The 19476-nt window shown below is 39.1% G+C and overlaps 1 protein-coding gene across 2 annotated transcripts in view; it reads right to left on the bottom strand.

Annotated features, from left to right (window-relative positions):
- Positions 1-19476, bottom strand: part of MAPRE2 (microtubule associated protein RP/EB family member 2) — a 166134-nt gene that overhangs the window by 136544 nt on the left and 10114 nt on the right. For both annotated transcript variants that reach the window (XM_014342303.5, XM_057300479.1), the window contains exon 2: positions 1030-1091. Coding sequence is in view for 1 of the 2 variants with exons in the window: in XM_057300479.1 (XP_057156462.1) it covers positions 1030-1091 (62 nt within the window). In the remaining variant the exon portion in view is untranslated. The remainder of the gene's footprint in view (positions 1-1029; positions 1092-19476) is intronic.

Here is a 19476-nt window from a genome sequence, read left to right as displayed (position 1 = left end):
CTTAAAATGCTATTAAGTGGAAGAATTTCAGTTTCTCTTCTCAAATATTTAAAAAATGACTACCAGTCATAGCATTTATTACAATGAGGCCCCAAAACAAATATGGTATATTATTCATGATTTGAGCTTTTAATAGTCACCATTACTGTTTAGAGAATTACTATTCAAGAATGAGGTTTCTAATTTTATCATTCCAGAATTTTTTTTTGAAAGAAGAAAACACATACGCCCCCACACACTTTTTTTTTAAGTAAAAATGTTTGATGCTGTGGAGAAATAGGAGTAAAATAAAAGATGTTTAGAGTACCTTTGATGAAATATAGGATGTTACACCACACTTTGTGAGACTATTCTGTGTGAACAAAAATAGCTTGTAGCTTTGGGACCTCTCTGAATGGCTTTCCAAATATTGCCATCTGGTGGAATTTCAGTTAATTGTTCCTTTGTTCTAAGGGCTCCTGGAGGTGACTCTTGAAGATATTACTTACAGAGACTTAGAGTAATAGTTCGAAATAACTGAAGATCAAAATGATTGCATCTCAAAGACAAACCCCAAACAGAAAAAAATGAGGCTTTCCAGGTTCGTCATCTCTGTCACAGGCACGCTCGCACGCTCTCACTCTGTCTCTCTTTCTGCCTCTCAAAGCCAACAGAGTGGCTTTCTTGATCCTTAACAATACCAAATAAAAATCATTTATTTATAAATAGCGATGTCATGAGTTCATTTTGACCATATCTTGATATTCTACCCTCCCCACCTATCATAAGATTTTTCAAAATTAAACTTTAATTAATTGGCTTGACCATTTTTGGAAGAATTGCTAATAGCAATTAATTAGCCCTTCGTACACTTGGGAAATGGAATTTGGTGTGAAAAATAGTGTTTTAAAAGAGCATATTTACTCAAATATCGGCTTTAATTGTGTACTGGAATTTTGAAAATAAATTTGTTACAATGACGATATTACTACTCATTTTAAATTAATTTTTAAGCAAGGAGTTATGCAACGTAATTTATATAAACCTTACCTTGAGCATCCAGGTTTTCTCCCTGGCTGTGGAAATGAACTGTTCCTCTGGGCAACAGGACACTGGGATAGTAAAAATGGAAGAAAAAAAGAGTGCAAGCATTTAATATGATGAAAATATGGAAGCAAAGAGTTATAATTTAGTTTAGTGGTTGTGGCCAGCAATGGAAAAAAATTAAAGAAAAAATACACGCCAAATATCCAAAAGTCAATCAATCTTACCATATGAAAGTGATTAAGTCAGCCAGACAATAGAATTATACTCTCAATATATATTATTAGATCAATTCTTATATTGATTAATAGTTGATAAAAATTTAGTATAATGTCAGTCCTATGAAAATAACTTTTCTTTTGTTTTTCCCCTGCCCTGATAGTCTGATGTGACGGGAATCATGTCGGTGGATAACCCCAAGGAGCAGTGCCTCTAGTGGGGTATCAAATACCAACATCAATTAAAGTACTGAATTCCCCAAACTTAGGTTTATCCAGGTTTTATATTTAGTATCAACATAGGCTTTTTCTAGTCAAAAAGATTTTTAATTTCAACAGGATAAGCATTATAAACGACTTTAAAATGTACATACCAATAAGCAGTAATTTAGTAATTTACTTTCTTTTCTGTTTTTTTTTTTTTTTGGAGATGGAGTCTCGTTCTGTCGCCCAGGCTGGAGTGCAGTGGCACGATCTCGGCTCACTGCAGGCTCTGCCTCCTGGGCTCACGCCATTCTCCTCCCTCAGCCTCCCGAGTAGCTGGGACTGCAGGCGCCCGCCACCATGCTCGGCTAATTTTTTTGTATTTTTAGTAGAGACGGTGTTTCACCGTGTTAGCCAGGGTGGTCTCGATCTCCTGACCTCGCGATCCACCTGCCTTGGCTTCCCAAAGTGCTGGGGTTACAGGCGTAAGCCACCGTGCACAGCCAATTGACTTTCTTTATATGAATTAGCTATTTATTTTCAAAATATGCTTTGACTAAATGAGGCAGTAAGACAGTAAACTGATGAGGGACAAATCCAATTCTGGAAGCTAAGAAATGGAGGAGTCTGAGTTTGCTTTGAGAATCCAGTGTTTGGGGGATGAATGGTTACGGAGGAGGTTGCTATGTTTCAACTGGATGCTGCTATGAATGACCTAACCTGCATATACATATGAGCCTTAACTCTCTTCCTCACTTTGCACCTAAGCCCTACATTGCTCTTCTGTGTTTTCTACGACCATTTCAGAAATGACATGGTGTTTATTTAGCTTAAAATCATTGTGTCAAAATAAAATATCTGTGATAGATCCAACATGATGTGATTATTCCCAGACACAGTTCTGGAGATGTTGCTGGTAGAATTATTATTTTTTTTAATTAAAAGGGAGGAGGTGGCATTTTATAGTTTTTCTCTAAGGGAAAAAGGAGATGCTTAGTTAAAAAAAGGCGAAAAACAAAATGGCAAGAGTCAAGAGAATAAAAGTAAAGGTGACAACTGAATTGTTATACTACTCAGTGAAGGATCTCAAAAATAATAAACTTGGGCTTGTTTAAAAATCAGAAAACTTAACATGAATAGTGTACATAGTGTCAATAACTAAATTAAGATATATTGACTACAATCTAAGTTTTTTCCTTCAGATACAATAAGTTGAATTTCCTTACATATTTTGCAGCAGAATTTAATTTTACGAATATGTTATATCTTTCTACAATTGAATGGTAGTTGATAAACCTAAATTCAGATTTCAACAATATTGGTTCCCATCCATGTCAGTTTCTATTCTTAAGTCCTTCAATTTTCCAGAAAGTTCAACTGAATCAGAATGAAATTTTCATGTATCTACTTTATTTAATAGTACCCAGTAGCTGTGCAAGCCACTGGCCACCAAGCTACGAAGCAGGAACATAAGGTTTCTAGTTTATCTATAAAGCAGATAATTAGCCCTTAGAAAATTCAGAATTGTCTGTATACAATTGGCCTTTTTCTATTTTCTGACAACGGTCCATTGCTAGTTTTTCAGCAGCCGCAATGGATCAGTTTGGAGAAGAATGACATTATTTATTGAACACCTTATGCACCAGTCATTTCACATATTTTATCTAATTTAATCCACAAAACTATCTTATTATAAATGAAGAAACAGAGGCTCAGAGTAGTGGGGAAATTTGCCCAATATCATGCAGCTAGAAAGGGATAGATTTTAATTGAGTCTGGCAGACCAGTATCTATCTCTTTTCTCTTTCATCTGTATGTCCACACTAAAATACCTTAATAGCAGTCATTTGACGTAGATTAGAAATACCTGGAGAGCTTTCACTCCATCATCATAAGTTCAGGACCTAGCATATGGTAGGTGCTCAAGAAGTCCCAGCCTTGCAAGGATAGAAGTCTAGCCTTCCCATGCAGCCTTTGCTTGTGGGGATAGGAGTGAGGCAAAGCTTGCTCCTGCTGTGTTTGGCAGGAGTAGAGCTCTCATTGTCTGCAAGTCTCACACTTTACGTAAAAACGAACTCAAAATGTATCATGGCATAAACGTAAAATGTAAGACTATGAAACTTATAGAAAAAACAAAAAACAAAAAACAGGAGAAAATCTTTAGGATTGGGGCTGGCAAAGTGTTCTCAGCCTTGACGTCGAAAACACAATCTGGAAGAGGAAAAATTGGTAAATTGGACTTCATCAAAATTAAAAACTTTTGCCCATGTGAAGCAGATATAAATACAAGATATAAACTAGAAGAAAGTATTTGCAAGCCCAATATCTGACAAAGAACTAGTGTCTAAAATAAAGAACTCTCAAAATGCAACCAAATAAACCAACTTAGTCGGAAAATGGGTAAAAGATATGAACAGACATTTAACTGAAGAGGATATAGATATACGGAAAGCAAATAATATTAAATGGTATACAACATTATTAGCCTATAGATAAAAGAAAATTAAAACTACACAAGACATCACAACATACCTATCAGAATGGCTAAAATAAAAAATAGCGACAACACCAAATGTTGGCGAGGGTTTGAAGAAACTAGATCACTCATATATTGCTTCTGAGAATGTAAAATGGTAGAGCTACTGTGGAAAACAGTTTTGTAGTTTTAAAAGCTAAACATGCAACTACCATATCACCCAGCAATTGCTCACTTTGGCATATACCCCAGAGAAATGAAAACTTGTTTATAGCAGTTTTATACATAGTAGCCCCAAACTGGAAACCACCCAGGTATCTTTCAACAGGTTAATGGTTAAACAAACAGTGCTACATCCAAACTTCAGAATACTACCCAGCAATAAGAAGGAACCAACTATTGATAGAAAGTAACAACCTGAATGAAACTCCAGAGAATTAGGTTGAGTGAGAAAAGAAAGTCCTTAAAAGTTATATACTGCATAATTCCATTTATCTCACATTTTTAAAATGGGAAAACTATAGAAATGGAGCACAGATTAGTGGTTGCCAGGGGTTAAGAGGAGGGGGTGAGGGCTGGAGGGAAATGAGTGTGATTATAAAAGGCAACACAAATATTTCTGTGGTGATGGAAATGTTCTGAACCTTGATTGTATTGACATCAATATCCTGGTTGTGACATTGTGCTGTAAGTTTGCAAGATGCTACCATGGCAGATTGGATAAAGAATATATGGGATCTCTCTATATTATTTCTTACAATTACATCTTAATGTACAATCATCTCAAATATATATATTTTTAAATCAGGTAGTTGGACAGGAACTAGAATTGAGCAAGATACATTAATTTTATTTTCTTACCTTTTCAAAGAAAAGCAAAAGCCCCAAAGCAGTGGGCAAGATGGACCAGGAGTTTGCTCCATTTTGCACAGATCCAAGAAAAAAAAAACTCACCCACTAACTTAGCATTCAGAAACCACTGCCAATGTTCTGCTATCCAATCTTGCCTATGTTGGAATTTTCTTTGCTGTTATTCCCTTCTCCCTCATGTACCTTCTTAATCCATTAAAATTCACCATACACATATTCAAAACCAGAAGTGAGTTTGAAATAGCAGCTTGATACATCACGTATCTTTTTTTTTTTTTTTTTTTTGAGACAAAGTCTTGCTCTGTTGCCCAGGCTGGAGGGCAATGGCTCCATCTCTGCTGACTGCAACTTCCGTCTCCAGGGTTCAAGCGATTCTCGTGCCTCAACCTCCCGCGTAGCTGGGATTACAGGCATGTGCCACCACACCCACTAATTTTTGTATTTTTTTAGTAGTGATGGGGTTTCACCATGTTGGCCAGGCTGGTCTTGAACTCCTGGCCTCAAGTGAGGCTGCCTGCCTCGGCCTCCCAAAGTGCTGGGATAACAGGTGTGAGCCATGGCACCCAGCTGATACATCCTGTATTTTTTAACTTATCTCTCATACCCTTAAGTTCACACTATCTAGGAATTTTCAAAATCTTATAAAATGTCCACATTTATTTGCATAGAAATGGAATATTTAACATTTATTTTTACAGATGGGGTCTTGCAGTGATGCCCAAGCTAGAGTACAAGAGGCTATTCACAGGCACAATCACAATGTACTGCACCCTCAACCTCCTGGGATCCAGTGATCCACCTGCCTCCGGATTGATCTCAAGTCACTGGGACTACAGGTACGTGTATGGAGTGGAATTTTATCCTTTGTGGTACTGTCTTATGGATGACAAGGCAGGTGTTCTGTATTCAAAACTGGACCATACACTAAATAACGACAGAATTTTAATCGCCAACACACAGAGAGGAACTTGCAAAATCCCCCTTCGCGTTTGGAAAGATCATACTGACTTTTATTCTTTAGCCATTGTGAGCACTAGGGCAGCTCCTCAGAAATGAGCAGCCATAAGCCAGCTGCTTTCTCTGGCTTATGGCTCTGCTTGTTTGTTGGTTTTGTTTTCATTGAAAAGACCAAATATCTTTGTTAGGATAAGAATCATGACTCTTTAACAAAGCACATTCTCTGTTTCTACAAAGGTCCATTTTTCCCATCCTCTAGAAATGTCAAATCCTCTTTCTTTGACAAACAAATCCAGAATTCCAGCATCCCATGTCCAAGGCATAGCAGCAGAACCTCTATCCTAGCTAGGGAGTCCCCTCATCCTCTGGCAAAGACTGCTACTTTCATGTCTGGCCACAAAAACTACAGGAACATGAAAGATATATCAGAATGAAAAACATGTTTGTAAAAATATTTCAAATCATGCCATGCCATCGAAAGAAGACTTCATTCTTTCTTCATTGCTATGTGTTTAACCAGTGAGGCTTCTGGTCAACACAAGGTTAAAGCATCCTCCTCACAAAGAGACAGCATTACTACCTCCCCAGCTGTTCACAGCTTTTCCAAGAAGAGAACACTACTGGGGCCTGAGCCCAAGTTTTCATCTAGGGAGTTTACTAAGCTGTCTTTAGCTCTCCAGAATAAGCTGTATCCTGAATTCCAAACTCCCCATGCCCACTTTGAGATATTGAATCCCTTCAGTTGTAGATCACATTCTTTAGTGTGGGAGGTCCATAGCTTTCTAGGAATAAAGCAGCTTGCAGCATTAGCAGAAGGTCACAGGCCATTAATCCTGAGGTGGAGCCTACTAGATATTAATCTTTCAGAGAGCTCTGCCTCCGCCGCCACGCACTGCCTCAATTAATGGTCTTGGGTTGGGCTCAGGGCCTTCTCTAGGGGCAGCAGAGGGGAGGCCCAGACTGCCTCCCCTCTCCTGTGCAACTCCCCCAGGGCAAGACTGCCAGGAAGCACAGAGCTGAGCACACAACAGGGAAACCAAAAACCAAATGAGCGTATCAGGCAAGTAAAGGAGGTCAGATTACGCTGAACCTTGGGTTAAGTCTGGTACAACTCATTCTTCTCCTTAAGAAAGACAAACTACCAAATGACCCATATTGTATATTTAAGGACTTCAAAAAAATTATAGCTCACTGCTAAATGGATTTGGGTGGTATATATTAAGAATGGTAATGATGTTATAAACTGATGGTCATATGATTTAGGTTTCTATAAAAATAAAAGATAATCCCCAGAAAATACCTAAAATGATAGTTACAATAAAATAAAAATTCAGTTCTTTTCGTACAAATGTAGCCTAGCCCTTTCTTCTTGGAATCATCATTTATCCATCTGCTACTTTCCATGTGAATCAGAATTAAAATATTTTTTAAGATTGCCCTTTCTATTTTAGAATAGAATATTTATAGTGCTCAATGTACAAAAGGAAAATTCTTTCAAAAAATTACATGAGACAAAACTACATATATGGGAAATAACACATATATTATAGTTCTGTAAAGTGTTTCTATAATTACATTATTTTCACTTATCCTTTTATCCATTTTTAATCAGATATTTTTGAAAATAGAGTCATAAGCATAGAATAGCTCCTCTCCTCATGTGTGCAATTAATAATGAAATGTGGCAGAATGCATGTTACGTGGCAGAATGCATGTTACGTGTCAAAGTAGCACAGAGAGAGGTTTGATTTCAGAGCCCAGGGTTCAAGTTTAGTGTTTGGGTCATAGTGGAAACTAAAGCCCTGCTTTCCATGCTTGCTGTTTTTATAGTCTGTAATTCCTTTGACCATGCAAAGAAGGAACACAGTAACATACTAAGGGTTACATGTGAAATTTAAGTAAGACTGACAGTAGCAAAAGGGCTGAAAAGACATTGGGTATCAAGGGCTACTGTGACCTTTTGCCCTGTATTGTGCTCTGTGGAAATCTTTTCAAATTATATTTTAACATTTTTGGCCAAGTCCGGAGAGACTCTGTCCAAAAAAAAAAAAAAAAAAAAAAAAGAATTGCAACTTCGGCCAGGCTCAGTGGCTCACGCCTGTAATCCCAGCACTTTCAGAGGCCAAGTTGGACAGATCCCCTGAGGTTAAGAGTTCGAGACTAGCCTGGCCAATATGGAGAAACCCCGTCTCTACTAAAAATAAAAAAATTAGGCCAGGCACGGTGGCTCATGCCTGTAATCCCAGCACTTTGGGAGGCTGAGGCGGGCAGATCACGAGGTCAGGAGATCGAGACCATCCTGGCTAACATGGTGAAACCCCGTCTCTACTAAAAATATAAAAAAATTAGCGGGGTGTGGTGGCGGGCACCTGTAGTCCCAGCTACTCGGGAGGCTGAGGCAGGAGAATGGCATGAACCTGGGAGGCAGAGCTTGCAGTGAGCAGAGATGGCGCCACTGCACTCCAGCCTGGGCAACAGAGTGAGACTCCATCTCAAAAAAAAAAAAAAAAGAGAGAGAAAAATGCTGGTAAGTGAATGGGACTTGCAGAGACCTATGGGAATGTTAGCATAGCCTCCGTCCATAAGTTTCCTGTTTGAGCCAATGTGAAGACCCCAGGATGCTGACATAACAACAAACAGCCTTGCTCTTGGGCTCCCTGCTATGGAGTCTGCCTTACAAAGGAATCTACTTTCAAAAGGTTTGGGGGCCACATCAGTAACTAAATTCCTTGATAGAAAAAAAATTCATGCTAAATTCCACTCAACTGGGAAATATCCCAGTGAAGTTGTGGAGCAGATACCCCAATTACACTGTCAGGGATTAAAACAACTACTGGGGAAATCAATATATTAATGGAAATAAATCCAGGTAACATATACAACTTGAAAATATTTCTTAAAGGCTTTTCCTTTAGTAATTATACTTGTTTATATCTCTTAGTTTTGCAAAATTATTTTATATATATCACATCACCCAGATCTTGAAAGTGTAATTCATTTTGATTGTTTATTTCTTTGAGACGGAGTCTCACTCTTGTAGCCCAGCCTGGAGTGCAGTGGTGCAATTTCAGCTCACTGCAACCTCAGCCTTCTGGGTTCAAGAGATTCTCCTGCCTCAGCCTCCCGAATAGCTGGGATTACAGGTGCCTGCCACCACGCCAGGCTAATTTTTGTATTTTTAGTAGAGACAGGGTTTCACCATGTTGGCCAGGCTAGTCTCGAACTCTTTACCTCAGGGGATCCGCCCGCCTCGGCCTCCCAAAGTGCTGGGATTACAAGTGTTAGCCACTGTGCCCAGCTGAAATGGTAATTCTTTTATTACTTCTTCTAGAGGTTCACTCTGCTTGCCTTTTAGTTAGCTGCTTTTCTCTCCTTATGCTTTTTCCTGAAGAGCTCTCATGTGGTACCAAGTTGAAGAGTCAGAGCTCTAATTGTGCGTCTCAAAGTTTTTAAAAATCATCTTCCTCACTCCTCCTCCCCACTCACAAGGAGCCTTTGTATCCCCTAAGGATGCTAAGAAATCCTTTAGGATCCCCTAAATGCTATGGAATAAGATTTTGTCCATAAACTTTAACCTTTGGAGGCCACAAGCCATTGCAATATCCAATTTTCATTCCCCTTGAGAGTTTATGCTGTAACCCATTCAAGCAAACAGGCATTATTGAGCATCACTATTTGTCAGGAGAGGTAGGGATACAAAAATGAATAAGGAGGATACAAAAATGAATAAGGGATACAAAAATGAATAATGAATGAATGTTGCAAGTTGTAAACCTCCCACCCCCCTTTTTTAAGCATAACGCCATGAAAAGAAGAGGATTATTAACTCCACTCTTTAGGTGAAGAAACTGAGGCTCAGGAAGCTTGTTTCTTGCATGAGATCACAGAGCTAGTAAAGGGGAGAGTTGAAACCCAAACACTGGTCTTGTGATTCCAAATCACAGGCTTTTCTCATGGATCTATTCTACCGTTTTCTTATGTTTATCAGGCTTCCTTTGCATATTGTTTTTAAATTCAATTTCATATATTTGAAGCAACAGGGCACCACATTTCAGACCTCTGAAGACTTCATATACAAGGTTTCTATTCTTTCGTTTGTTCAACATATTAGCCACTTATGAGTAGCTACAGTACACCAGGGGCTCTGGTGCATCAGCTCATTTACTCCTCCCAATAACCCTATAAGAGGTGTTATTCTTTATCCCATCTCATAGATGCATGAACTGAGGCTTCCAACCCATGTTTGTTGTACTTTGAAGCTGGGACTCTGGAGTACCACCATACACACCTATTAGATTCCAGGTACCATGTTGGGTGCTGGGATTCTAAGGGTGAACAAGACACAGAACAGCCATACAGGACTTAAGTCTAGTTGGGTAACCATCTAAGCTCTGCCTCCTGTCAGATCAGCTGCAGCATTAGATTCTCATAGGAGCGCGAACACTATTGTGAACCGTGCACATGAGGGATCTAGGTTGCCCGCTGCTTATGGGAATCTAATGCTTGATGATCTGAGGTGGAACAGTTTCATCCTGAAACCATCCCTCATCCTCCACCCTACCCCTAGTCTATGGAAAAATTGTCTTCCACAAAACTGGTCCCTGGTGCCAAAAAGGTTGAGGACCTTTGAGGTAATAAACACAAAATAATCATATCACAGGGCTGTGAAGGCAATGATATTGACAGCAGGGGTGGAAAAATTCCTGACTGCTGTTTTCTTAGGGAGCATATAGAGTTTGAAGATCATTTGTTTTTCTCATTCTGAAAATTAGAGGAAAACAAGCATTTTAACTATCAGGTTCATCTGTGACAGCGCTTTCCTGACTTTATGAATCACCTGGGAATTTTGTTACAATGCAGGTTATGATTCAGTACGTCTAGCGGTTGAGGGGTGTGAGAATCCGCCTTTCTAAAATCTTCTAGGGGATGCTGTTGGTCTAAAGACCACACCTTGAGTTGCAAGGCACACACACACACTCTCTGTGCTTCAGGCTCTTTCTAGAATCTGCTATGGTGACAGATTAACATGCGCTTGGTAAAGGAGCCATTCACTCACATGATCCCAACTGAGATAAACTAATGTATAGCTTAGACCTTACTACCAAACAATGGACACAAACATATAGCTTAGACCTTACCACCAAACAAGCAAAACTAAGGATGTGAAGTCCATCCTTGGTGCACACCACTTTTTTCTTGCTCCTCCTTCCTTCATTTATTCCTAGCCCCCAGTGGTAACATACTCACCCAGAGTTCCAGGTTCTTAGGGAAGTTCTCCCCTTTTGAAGATATGTATTTAATTGATTAACTAGTTTGTGCAAATGCATTAGAGAGTGTTTTAACAAAAATTTGTTATTTTTTCCTCTGCTGACTCAAATGGCTGTCTCTGGATCTTGTTACATGAGCACCCTCAGTGAAGCCACTGTTATTTTCTTGTGTAGGCAATTGGATCAGATGAAGCTGCCACACATATATCCAGTGTGCTTGAGAGATAGGAAGATGCTTGGATGTCCTGCCAAATTCTGTGAATAGCAAACAATGAGCTAAAAAACTTAAAAACTTTGCATTACTTGATTCCACAACTGTATACCGTACTGGGACCATTATTCTGCCTAAAAGTGTCAGGCTCAAAATGACTTTTGAGATTGCCCACACTTTATAATAACATTCCTCTCTTGGTGCACTTGCATTTTCAAACTGAGGGAAAAGAAGCGCCCACTGATGCTAGAATATCAGGAGTCCTCACCTACAGGGAGATGTGTCCAGAAAATGTATTTACCTAAGTTTTTAAAACCCTACGCATGTTTCTATGGAAATATGAGTTGGTTAGAGGTTAAGATACTGGTATAAGTTAATACTTTTATGGGTTAAAGGGATCTTTGAGGGCTACCCTGAGAATTCAACTATCATTTGTAAAGCTGCCTGGTATAAAGAACATTGGGACTTGGGGTATCATTCCCTGGGTTTGAGGTTTTCCCAATTATGTGACTTTGGGCATGCCACTTAAACTCTGGGACCCAGTTTTTACAGTTTTCTGTAAAGTACAGCTCCTTAAAGAGCTGCTGTTACATATAAAAATTCTTTAGCAACTATAAATTTCTATGTACATGGAAAATACTTATTAAATTTATCATTATTATTATTGAATTTGAAAATATCTCCTGATTATAGGGATATAAAATATTACAATAGAATCAAATCTAGGGAAAACTAACAGCTTAAACAGAATGGGAGGGAATACCTATCTTCAGGGATCATGTGGATGTGGCCTCGATGAAAAGGGCCCCAAGAAATCCTTGGAACAGGACCTTCTCTGGCCTTTCTGGCCCTGCCAAGGCCTTTTTTGCTGCCTCTTCTGTAATACATGACCTCGGCAGCCCCAGTTTGACCATCATTTCTCTAAGGTTGGCAGCCTAGGAAAAGAAAAAAAAAAAAGAAAAAAGCAGAAGCCAAAAAACAAAACTATTTTTTGACCACAACTGAGACTTCTTCTGTTAGCTTAATGTTGAATAGTGCTCATAAGATTGTTGTACAGATTACGTGTTTTGTAGCTATCACTTCATCTAACAAGTGCTTAATATCTTTATTTCCTTCAAATTTTTTGGAGCCTACAGAAGCTTGTTTTTCTTCTTTCTTGCCCCTCCCCATCCCACATGGTTTCCTTTTTCATTACTCATGGGGACAGCAAATGTCTCCCCATCCTCCCAGTTAGTACAATGTACTGGAGAGCCAGGAAGCAGCTCAGATGATCTGCAAAGCACTGTCAAAAGCAAATGATGTGCTATAAACGTTTAAAACTTTGCAATTACTAGTGGTTTTAGTAAAAAAAAAAAAAAAAAAAGAAAGAAAGAAAATCCATGCCTCAGTTTTTCATCTATAAAATGACATTAAATGAGATCATCTCCAAGGTTGCTCTCAGCTCTAAAACACTATGATTCATTTAATTTGTTATTCGGCATAAATAATGAAGGGCATATATTTCAAGAATTATGTACTGATTTTGTGAGACCCTCTCTGTCAACCCTCTGATTATGCCAGACATTCAAAATGGGTAGAACACAACTAGCTTCATTTGTTCCCATCAGGAGTGAGAAAGTGTCATGGAGCTGTACCTCTGGTCCAGAGTACAGTAACACCACGGCCTGGCCAGGAGAAGGCTTTGCTCATCACAGACCCCTCTTTGGCCATCATTTGGCATTAACTTTTAGGTGCCAGGGCCATAAGAGAAGAAATGATTCCGACTTCTGTTCACAACTGTTGATGTATGGTCTTTCTATACTCACAAGCATGACTCAACTACAGTCTTAAAAAGGGGAAGTCCCTTTGATTAGGCTCAAAGAAAAGGTTGTTATAGTTGGTTCACTCCCTGTGTTTTAAGTCTATTTTCTTCTTGTTCTTGCATGATCTAGTGCCTCAGGCAGGTGCTGTATCAGTGCCTGGGCCAGGCACAATGGCTCATGCCTGTAATCCCAACACTTTGGAAGGCAGAGGCAGGAAAATCCCTTGAGCCGAGGAGATCTAGACCACCCTGGGCAACAAAACATGACCTTGTCTCTATTAAAAGTAAAAAAAAAAAAAAAAAAAAAGGCGGGAATGGTGGTATACACCTATATTGCCAGTTACTTGGGAGGGTCACTTGAGCCCGGGAGTTTGAAGCTGCAGTGAGCTATGTCTGTATCACTGCAATCCAATCTGAGCAAGAGTGAGATCCTGTCTCACTCATTCATTCATTTATAAATAAATCAGTGTCCAGTAATTGTGCAGTAGCACAAAATCACCAGATTCAGGCCTTAGTGTCTTGACCTGTATTTTGAGGCAGCACAATCCAACTCACTCCTGGACTCGATCAGTGGTTCTGCTTTTTCCATGTCTTCCCTTATCGCTAATGGGATATGATATATGGACTCTTTATTTGTCAGCCTATGAGGGAGAGACAACCCAACACTAAAAACCACATGCACAGGGAAACTTGAGCTCAGGAAGTTTTCTGAGTGGGTGCTTTTTAAAATGTGTCTGATCTGCCGGAAATCACACCGCTTTCGTATTTTGAACAGCTATAATGGCATTCTCCATATGTTAAATGGATGTTTAAACTTATCACTGCATCTGCCTATTCCAATTTAAAGAATTCAATGTACTAATGGACTATCAAAACTGCATGTTTTCCTCACGTTTAAAATGTAATTTATGGATCCCCCAAAGGAAAAAAATATAGTTCCCACTCTATTTTCTATTATATTTTATTATAAGAAAATGAATTAACAAACACCTTTCACAGCACTGGGATATTTTGTGGAGAGTGGATGGGTAAAGTTATGTAGGATGCTTTCATTTTATTATGAGACCGGAGGCCACAAAAGTGAATTGAGTTGGCTTAGATTGTACTTTAAGCACAGCTGGGGCAAGAACTAGGTCCCTTGACAATCAGTTCAAATTAACTTATTTTTCATATAATAAAGAACAATAAGAATGATGTGCTCAACTTGCAAAAGTTTTGAGTGAAGATCATTGCACAGACTTTGAACTAAGAGGGGTAGTTGGAGACAACCATTCTTTGTCTTACTTCATGTTTTCTTTTGAATATTTTAGTAGCTATTGCTGTCTCCACTTTATCATTTCTCTAATTTTACTTGTCTGTAATACTTTTGCTGTTTTAATTTTTTTAATCTCTAGAGCCTCTACTCATGATTAGTAACAATATTTACATAATTTTTCAGCTAGAGAAATCAGCGTCCAAAAGTCACTCAACTAAAGTGACACAAAATTATTAACTGGGTGGTAACAAAGCTCAGGGCTATGAATCATTCTTTAATGTTAAAAGAAAACCCAAAACATAAAAAATGAAAAAATTCACACAGCTTTCAGATTCCAATAGCAACCCTTAAAACACCACTAGGCCTCACAAGAACATAGTGTTAAAAATCTCTTCCCATTGGGATGGGCCACAAACCCCATGGGAAAATATGACTCAAAATATGACTTGATATTATAGAGCACAGAACACAACAATTGTTTTACCTATCCCGCGTGGCTTACCTGCGTCAGATTGCTCAACAAGTTATACTCTAAAGGTGCCAGATGACTCCTAACAAACCCCACCCAAGGTCCCAGGTCTGGGCAAATTACCATGAATAGCATCATCACAGACACTCAGATAAGAGATTCCAGAAAGACAGCCTGACATACTCTTCCACAAAAGAGATGAACCTAACTCCAATTCACAACTCTCCTGGAGCTGTGTCCATGGTGATGGGTAAGTATAATATAGCGGTAGACTCCCAAGAGGAGAAAAAAGGCCACACATTCTGGAATATAATTATACTCCTTTTAGTCTTGCAGTCTGTGTGGCTAATTGTGAGAGCTGTGGGTAAGCAGTACCAGGAGCCTCTCGTTCCTTTCAAATAAGGCAAATAATAGTTCTGTAGGACAGACGTTTCTTGTTTCTGAGCACAACTTGGTTCCAAAGCTCTACTCGGTCTCTCCTGTTACTCAAAACAGGCTCAGTGAACGAATACAGAAACAGAAAACCAAATGATGATGCACACTCTCACTTAGAAGTGGGAGCTAAACAGTGGGTACACATAGACGTAAAGACGGGAACAACGGACACTGGGGACTACAAAAGGGAATTGGGAGAGAGAGAGAAGAGGAAGAGAGGGGAGGACAGAGGCAGGAGGAGGTGGACAAGGGTTGAAAAACTACCTGTTGGATACTATGCTCATTACCAGGGTGATGTGTTCAGTTGTACCCCGAACCTCAGCATCATGCAATATACCATTGCAACAAATCTGCATGTGCCCCCCTGAATCTAAAATAGAAGTTGAAAAACAAAAAGCAGAGGCTCAGGAGCTTATCCTCCCCCCATCAGATTATCTGTCCCCAAGTTCACAAAACATTCCTTCCACAATGAAAAGACCAAGGGATCCATGAATACAGCGAAAGCTCCCTATAATTCAGTTATTGCTTAATTTTTTGTGTGTTTCTTTTTATAGAGATGGAGTCTCAGTATATTGTCCAGGCTGGCCTTGATTTCCTGGCCTCAAGCGATCCTTCTGCCTTGTCCTGCCAAAGTGTTGGGATTATAGGCATGAGTCACCATGCCCAGCCTGATAAATCTTAATATAACTTAGAAACATCAGTGTAGAAGTACTGTGCTTTTGACTGTCCAAAATTTTAAAACAAACATCTAAAAAAATTCCCTAGGGCATCAGTGGTTTACACTGAATGTAGCACTAGATGAAATTTATCATAGATGAGAGTCAGGATTGGAGAAAAAAGTCACATCTGAGATTTTTGGATAAGAAGTGTGGGTTTTTCTAAATGAAAAAAAATGACCTACATTAAGATTCCAGACAAAAATATCCCAACACCTGTCAGAGTTAGAAATCAATTCTCCAAGAGTCCACCATATATCTTTCCTAGTGTTCCTTACCCTCTCCTGTCAGATAAGCATTCTGTTCCTTCTAAACCCTTACCAAAACCTGCCAACTGGTCAAACCTCACACCAAGCCTCAAATGCCATCCCTCCCAGAGGTACTAGTATTTAACAAAGCAGAAGAAATGAAGTTTTTGGCAGTGGACTTCCAGAAGTTATTCACAGAGAAGCATTCCCCACCAAGCATGTTTTTTATAAGAAAGACTGCAACGAAAGGAGACCCTCTAACAAACTGTAGTCCCATGGTGGTGAGCACCCTTTCTGAGTGCACAAGAAGATTCTCATTGCAATTCTTCATCTACAAATCATTGTATTGGAAAATGAAACAATTCCCAAAGTTAAAATCTTGTGTCAAGCACTGTGCTAGAATCTGGGGGTGTGGAAATGAATGCAAGTTTATTGCAATCTTCAATGGATTGCCATGCAGGGGGGATGAAAAGCAAACCAAATATGGGCCACCTAACTCACCCCATTGAGATGGGTGGAGACCATGGTTAGGAGGTTAGGAAAGGCTTTCCATATCAATGTTTCTCAAATATTAATGCCAAACAACAGATTACCTGGGGATCCTCCTAAAGTGCAGATTCTGAATGAGAATGTCTGCAGAAGACCCTGAGGTTCTGCATTTATGAGATGCTCCCAGGTGATGCTGATGCCACTGGTCAGTGGACCACAATTTAAAAAAAAAAAGACAGAGAGAGAGGGAATGTCTCACTCTGCTTCCCAAGCTGTAGTGCAGTAGCGTGATCATAGCTCCCTGCTGCCTTGAACTCCCAGGTTCAAGTGATCCTCCTGCCTCAGCCTTCCAAGCATCTGGAACTATAAGTACGGCACCACGCCTGGCAATTTTTTCAAAATTTTTTGGTAAACATAGGGTCTCACTATGTTGCCCAGGCTGGTCTTGAACTTCTAACCTCAATAAATCCTCTTGCCTGAGCCTCCCAAAATGCTGGCATTATAGGCATGAGCCACCACACACAGGTGAACCACACATTTTGCATACCAAGAACCTGAGATAAGACAAAGTCCAAGCTTGAATCAACTAAGACATCCAGGATAGAAGAGCGAGAGAAGGCACAGGCAAAGACCCCAAAGCTAGAGACATTAAGCTGGATAAAGGGAACGTTAAAAATGCTAAGGGAACATTTTATGTAAGACATTGTTGAATGTAAATACAGACAAGAACTTTACACAATAATAAAAATAGTTTTTGTAATAGTTGCATGAGGGTGGTTAACATTAGGAGTACTTGCTCCCACTCCCCTCCTTCCTTTTTTGGTTTGGGCTCTCACTAATGAACTTATGTTTATTAAAACAACAAAAGGATAAATAGATTTCTCCTTTGAGTGCTAGTGGTGGAAATTCTGCCCTGGGATGTTTTAAGAAAATAACCGTGCAGGCTCTTCCAATTTGGGGTTGTATGATTGGATAAGATAAAAAGCTACTTAATAACTAATCATAATTATGTAATAATGTGGTAATAATCATTTCCTGAGAGAGAGTGCAGGCAAGATTATACAGAATTCTAGAAGAAAAAAACAAAAGAAAAGAAAACCTGCCTTTTGATTTCACAGAGCAATGTCTGCTGAGGAATCCATTGCTTGCAGCCCTGGAGCACATCACTGTTCCCCAGCCATGAGGAGAAATTTAAGGTTCTGAGGAGCAGAAGGGAGTGTGTGGCTGACGTGGACATATATAGCCAGCAGCTACATGTAACATACATGCTCTGTGGCTTCATTCCCAGTGTGTAGATCACCCTTCTTCAAAATCAGGCATGTTGCAGGAAACCACATCCTATAATAGTCAACTGCAGCTCTATATGAAGCAGATCATTAAACAAGTCTTAGGGCATCACTGTAAGTCCTACAGTCATAAAGATGTACACAGATGTTATCTGATCTTGTAACTCTTGTCAGACTTCACTTTCTCTATGTGACAGATGAAAAAACTCAATTTGAAGGATGTTGATGAAGGATGTTAATAACATCTCTAAAGTCACCCAGTTAGCAGCAGAACCAGTTTTAAAACTCAAGCTACTTGGCATTCTTGCTCCAATTTCAGAATTCATTCTATGATACAATACTATAATTTCTAAAAGACAGGAAAGCAGGCATAAAGAAGTGAGGTTTTAGAACTCAAAAAGAATTATCTATGGACTCTTTTTGTTACTTTTAAAAACTTTAAATTTCACAAGAATAGTTTGGAATCTCCCATAGACCCAACTGGATCTCCTTTTGTCCAGTTTCAGAGGAATCTGGGGATACAAGTATATGAATATGTGGTATTGGTATATAAATACTGTTCTGTAAGTTACTATAATAAAATGAAAAACAAAAGAGATTTGCTGGTGATCTGAGTGCCAGGAATTGTGATCCACCTAATTTACAGGTTAATCAAGGAAAATCCAGAATTATATATTAGGCTGTTCATTTATTCCATGAGGTCTTTGAAAAACTTGACTTATAGGCCAGGTGCAGTGGCTCATGCCTGTAATCTCAACATTTTGGGAGGCCGAGGTGGGTGGATTGTTTGTTCTCAGGAGTTCGAGACCAGCCTGGGCAACATGGTGAAACCCCGTCTCTACAAAGAATACAAAAATTAGCTGGGCATGGCAGCATGCAGCTATAGTCCCAGCTACTCAAGAGGCTGAGGTGGGAGGATCACTTGAGCCTGGGAGGTGGAGGCTGCAGTGAATGGTGATTGTACCACTGCACTCCAGCCTGGGCAACAGAGAGAGACCCTGTCTCAAAAAAAAATATTTTTTTACATTGATTCATAACATTATAAATGGCCATTTAGGAATTTTATATGAATAAAATGGAAATACAATGATTTCATACCTGGAAGATATTTTATCTATCTTCTAGGGGGTTAAAAGAGACAGCTTATTAAGGATTATTCAACAAGGTATTAAACAAAAATACCAATTTAATGTGTGGAAAAAGTGAATCCTCTAGTTCAGGGCTTCTCAAACTTCAACACGCATATGATTCACCTGTGTTCATTTGTTAAGGTGAAGATTGTGATTGGGGAAGTCTGGAATGGAGTCTCAAATTCTGCATTTTAAGACACTCCTAGGTGATGCTGATGCCTCATCTAGGTAGCAAGGCATCATCGCAATCACTTGGAATCTCACTTTGATTAGGAACATACTGTTGACATCGTTGATGGATTTCTCATGTTAGCCCTACTTGAACTAACAATATACCTATTGAAGTATTTATTCTATTAAAAAATTGGTGAAAGAATAGAAAGTACTTTAAAATATCTTACAAAATTAAAAACATTGCTAA

Source organism: Pan paniscus, chromosome 17 (genome assembly GCF_029289425.2).
Source record: "Pan paniscus chromosome 17, NHGRI_mPanPan1-v2.0_pri, whole genome shotgun sequence".
Lineage (NCBI taxonomy): Eukaryota > Metazoa > Chordata > Mammalia > Primates > Hominidae > Pan > Pan paniscus.
This window is presented reverse-complemented; position numbering and strand designations above follow the sequence as displayed.